This window comes from Terrapene carolina, unplaced genomic scaffold (genome assembly GCF_002925995.2).
Source record: "Terrapene carolina triunguis isolate 2854851 unplaced genomic scaffold, T_m_triunguis-2.0 Scaffold89, whole genome shotgun sequence".
Classification (NCBI taxonomy): domain Eukaryota; kingdom Metazoa; phylum Chordata; order Testudines; family Emydidae; genus Terrapene; species Terrapene triunguis.
Genome location: NW_020664440.1, coordinates 29817319 through 29822311, shown reverse-complemented (window position 1 = coordinate 29822311; position 4993 = coordinate 29817319). Strand labels below are relative to the sequence as shown.

The following is a 4993-nucleotide window of genomic DNA, read 5'->3' as shown; positions in this document are numbered from 1 at the left end:
TATTAGAGGGTCTGCCTCAGATGAGTGTGCGCTGGGACCCCAAGACTGGGGCAATGTTGACTCTGTCCAGACTCCAGAGGATTAAAACACTTGGGGATCCACAGCAATCTGGTGTGTGGCTAAGAGGGGGCGCTCAACTAGAGCTGTGACACTGGAATAACGGGGCCCTGATCTCATTTGGGGGCTGGGCAGCACCCAGAGCAATGGGGCCAGAATCCTTAGGGGGGCTTCTAGACAGCAGGTGCAGTCTGAACCATTGAGGCTGCAGCCAGTGTTAATTCCAGGACTCCAGCTGCCCTGGGGCATCTCATGGCTGTGGGGACACCAGGAGGGCTAACCTGGGATGACAAGGGGTGACCTTTTCAAAAGCACCTAAGTCCCATTGACTTTCAAAAGGACTTAGGCTCCTAATTCACTTAGGGTCAAATTCTCAAAAGCACCTATGTTATTTAGGGTCAGACAGTCCAAAGGTCAGATCCCCCACCCCGTTACCCCTCACGGCTCGGCTCCTACACTCAGACCTGGGGTCCCCTGCACCTGGACATGGGATTCCCTCACATCCTTCCTCCCACCAGCTCGGCCCCTACCCCTGGACCTGGGATTCCCTCCCTCCACCCCGGGGCTCGGAACATCACGTAGGCTCACAAAGAAGCAACCAAGATCTCCAAGACATTCTGTCCCAGCAGCTCCCCCTGTGACCCAAATGGACAGCTCCCCCCACCCTTAGAGCCCCCTGTACTCCTCAGCAAACCCATCCAGCTCCACACATAGCACCCCCCCCCCTCCCCGGGCAGAAAGACCCCAGCATAGGCCAGCTGCCCCCTTGGTTGAATCCACCGCACCCCCCATCACCACACAGGCCACGACCAAGGTGACTCTGTACCAATCTCCTGGTTTTATTCTTGTGCTGGTGCCGGCGGGGGGGGGGTGGGGAAGGTGTTCACCCAAAAGAGGGGACAGAGCAACACATACGAAGTTCCCACCACACCCCCAAAACGGCTGCAAAGTCTCTTCTGCTTGGATCAAAAAAAACACCAAAAAAACCCCAAACCCCTCCGATCCACTCAAGTCCGTTACTGGTTCTGGCGTCTTCTCCTTTGGACTGCAACCCCAAGGAGGCCCAGAGCAGCCAGCCCCAGCCCAGCGACGCTCACCCCCACCAGGACGTCCCGCACCTGTAGGACAAGAGAGGAAGTGAATCAGGAAGTGGGGCAGACAGGCCGAGGAAGGATAGCAATGGGAGGCAGTGGGGCCTAGTGGCTAGAGCACAGGACTGGGAGACAGGACCCCAGGGTTCTATTCCCAGTTCTGTTGGGTGAGTCACTTCCCCCTATTCTATGCCTCACTTTCCCCATCTGTAAAATGGGGGTGATGATACTGACCTGCTTTGTAAAGCACATTGAGCTCTGCAAATGACAAGTGCCTAGAAGAGTGAGGGATGATGATTGCAGAGCAGTAGGGGTCTGCAGAGCTGTCTGGACTAATTACACCAAGTTATACTGGATGCTAAATTGCCCCAGTGCAGAGCAAGGAGGGACCAGTGTCTGCTCTACACAGTGTGGGATCCTGATCTCAGCCCTGGGCCCCTCGATCCCAAATGCCCCGCATCCCAGCATCCTTTGCCTCTTACCCCCCAAAGTCAGGGTCATTACAAAATGTGGAAACAGGCAGAGAGAGGGGGAAGTGAGTGGCCCAGAGATGCTCAGGATGATGAGCAGCGAATCCAAAAGGCCTGACTCACGGGTCTTCCTGCTCTAGCCACTAGACCCCTCTCCCCTCCCAGAGGTGGGGGGAGAACCCAGGAGTCCTGTCAGGATGACAGGGAGCCAGCCCCAGCACCTGGTCACTCCTGGCCACGCCATATCTCAGCTCAGTGACGAAGTGCTCGCAGTTCTCACTGGTGACTTTGTAAAGCATCTCCTGGCCCACCAGCTGCTCGGCGGCCCGCACGATCTTCCCCGGCGGCAGCGGGGGGAACTTCCTGTCATGCTTGTTGTTGACCCGATAGCGGTGCCTCCCCACCACATCCAGGAGACGCTCTTTCTTCACCAGGGCCTTGTTGGTCAGTGTGGACATCAGGCTGGCAAAGCCCGCCCCGGGTATCTCACCTTGGGATGAGAGAGAGACACTGTGAAGAGTACCTGGGAATGGAAGCCAGGAATGCCAATTCCCACCCCCCCCCCCCCCCCCCCACCCCCTAGGCCCCACTCTCCTCCCAGAACTGGGGATAAAGAACAGGTATCCTGACTCCCAGCCCCCCTGCTCTAACCATTAAGCCCCTTTCCCCCCAATTCTATTCCTTTCTCAAGTCGTCCTGCTCCATCGAGCACAGTGGTAGCACTTTGCACTGGTGTGAACAGTGGCGTAAGGGGGCTGGGCAATGGTGAAATCAGGCCAGTCTGCTGCCTTACTGGGGGGGGGCCAGGTGAACAACGTAGCCGTCTCCCACATAGATGACCCAGTGCTGGTATCCGAAGCGGAAGATCTCAATCAAGTCCCCCAGTTCCAGCTCCGCCTGCAGGGGAGGAAAAAGGGGAGGGATGTTAGGGTCAGGCCCGGCACAGGTGCACAATATGGAGGGACGTCCTGCATGATTCACACAGGGGTTCACAGTCGCACAATGCAAAGGATGGTGGGTGTGAAGCCAGACTGTTGAAATGGTGACAAAATTCAGGCAGAGTCTGAAAACGTGCCAGTCAGTGCAAAAAGCAACGCCACCATGTGGGCACACTGGGGCAGGGAGAAGTTAGGCCACAGGGAACCCCATAAGAAGGCTACTTTACGCTATAAAGGGATACCACCCAATTCCCATCCACCACCCTAAGTTCTCTTCAGAGCAGTGGATTGGGATCAGGAGACCTAAATTCTATTCCCAGTTTGGCTGCTGGCCTGTGGGGTGACCTTGGGCGAGTCACTTCCCTGCTCGATGCCTCAGTTTCCCCATCTGTATAATGGGGCTGATGACATTGACCTCCTTTATAAAGCACTTTGAGAGCTATGGATGAAATGCACTGTGTGAGAGCTAGGTGGTCTTATATTATTATTACATCAGCCTCGTTGGGGGGGATATTGTGCCTTATCTCCTTTTCCACCATGTTGGATCAAAGCTTCCAGGCTGGAGAGGCCGCCGTTTCCAGCCGCTGGAGCCCGGCTCCCCAACCAGGGCCTCCTAGCAGTGGGAGAGAGACACAATAGGCTAAAGTGCTGAGGTTGGAGAAATGCCAGAAAGCAGAGGAAAAAGGGAGAAAAATGCACAAGTGCAGCAAAATGAGAGCCAGCGGGCCCCGGGCTGCATGACACATGGCAAGGCCATTCCAGACCCAGCTTGAACTGCAGGGTGGGGGTTGGCCAAGTCAGCAACTGATCTAACCTTTCTCGAGACCTTTCCACTGCGCATCTTTCCTGTTCTGGGTTTGGCTGCCATCCAGACTCAGGGAGTCGCTGGTCGCTTTCCAGGGGAGGCTGGGTGGTCTAGTGGGAGCGAACTGGCTAAGACGCAAGACACTTGGTTCCTAGCCCCAGCTTTGCCATGAACAGGTCTCTGACTTTGTGGCCCTCCTTTGTCTGTTTTGATTGTGAACTCCTGGGGGCAGAGGCTGTCTCTCAGTTGGGAGCCTGTGCAGAGCCTAATCCTAATCTCAGTCCTGAGTGAGATCAGGAGCCGGGCACTGCACAGACCCGCCACTGAGATCAAGGCCCCCCATTGTGTGCCAGGCAGTGTGCAGACCTCAGCAGAGATCAGGGTTCTGTACAGCACAACAGACCCTGACCCGAGGTGTGGGGAGGCGAGGAGAAGGCACAGGGGGAAGTACAGAAAGACCCATTGATTTTACAGGGCAGGCACCCAGATTCTACAGTGCTGGGCAGCAGGATAAAACCCAAAGCTCAATAGATAGCTAGGGCCCAAGTAATTATGAATGATTAGTAGTACTGCTTATTCCTACTGTGGTAGCATCCAGGATCCCCAGGCACAGAGCTGGACCCGGGGTGCCGGGCTCTGCCCAGACACACAGTGAGAGCATGGCGGGTGCAGCACATTCTTGCCTAGGCCCCGTTTGCGTCTACAATGCTCACAATGGCAGGGAATGTTTTCAAGGAGCCGCGGGCCTCTGTTTTCGGGCTTCTTTTCATCTCGTTGTCTGCAGGCCTTAGGGTCTCGAAGGCAGACTGCGCAGAGCCACAGCTCACTGCAGATGCATCTACAGAGACAGAGACAGGGTGTTGAGGCCGGGCTGCGGCCCGTGTGTATAGGGAGCTGGGTGGGGGCTCAGCCTGCTTCCTAGCCATGACAGGCGAGCGCATCACAATGGGGTTACCTTGGTGGCAGGTCACGGGACTGAATGGTCCACGCAGGCTGCGGCTTAAGCCAGATCTCACTGCTGTAGGGGAAGACACCTGCAGGGCAGATTCAGGGAAGCCCCTAGCAGCAGGGTTAGGACAGTCCGGCCAGATCTCCAGTCATCCAAGCGGATCACCCCCTGGTAATGGGAGCTGGGATGAATTAACATGGGGGGAACTGTACCCTCCCTCCTTTATCTGGTTGAGGCAGCTGATCCCTGACATGCTGGGATAGAGCCTCATCTTGGATGAGGGGAGTCTCTCCCATGATCTCCACTGTACATACATGGTCTGGTTCTCAGCTGTGGGGCAGGAATGGGGCGGAGACAGATGAGGCTTTAAGTCCCCTCTGCACTTTCCATATTCTTACCCCCCCCCCACTTCCTAGTGTAAGGTAGAGCAGCCTTGAGCCTGCTGTAATTTACACCTGGCTTCCTAGAGCCTGGAGAATAGCCACACCCTCAATCCACCCCCTACAACAGGGGGGCAGGGGCTGGTCAAGAGTCCAGAGAGCAGTCACATGCTAGCCAGGGGGGTGTTTCTTGGGGGATCATTTCCGCTTCCCCCATTCAGGGCCGCCGAGAACAGGTTCGGGCCCGGGTGAAAAAAAATTTTCAGGTCCCCCAGCAAGGGCGGATCGGCTAAACAGGGCCGA

At 56.2% G+C, this 4993-nt stretch overlaps 1 protein-coding gene across 1 annotated transcript; it reads right to left on the bottom strand.

Moving 5' to 3' along the window:
* Positions 1–891: 891 nt before the first annotated feature.
* On the bottom strand, positions 892–4921 carry LOC112116232 (phospholipase A and acyltransferase 3-like). Its single transcript, XM_026650339.2, is given in 6 exon segments — positions 892–1175; positions 1840–2108; positions 2404–2515; positions 4075–4199; positions 4317–4395; positions 4507–4921. Coding segments are annotated over 6 exon segments (807 nt in total). The 5' UTR covers positions 4627–4921; the 3' UTR covers positions 892–1073.
* Between the last annotated feature and the right edge of the window lie 72 nt (positions 4922–4993).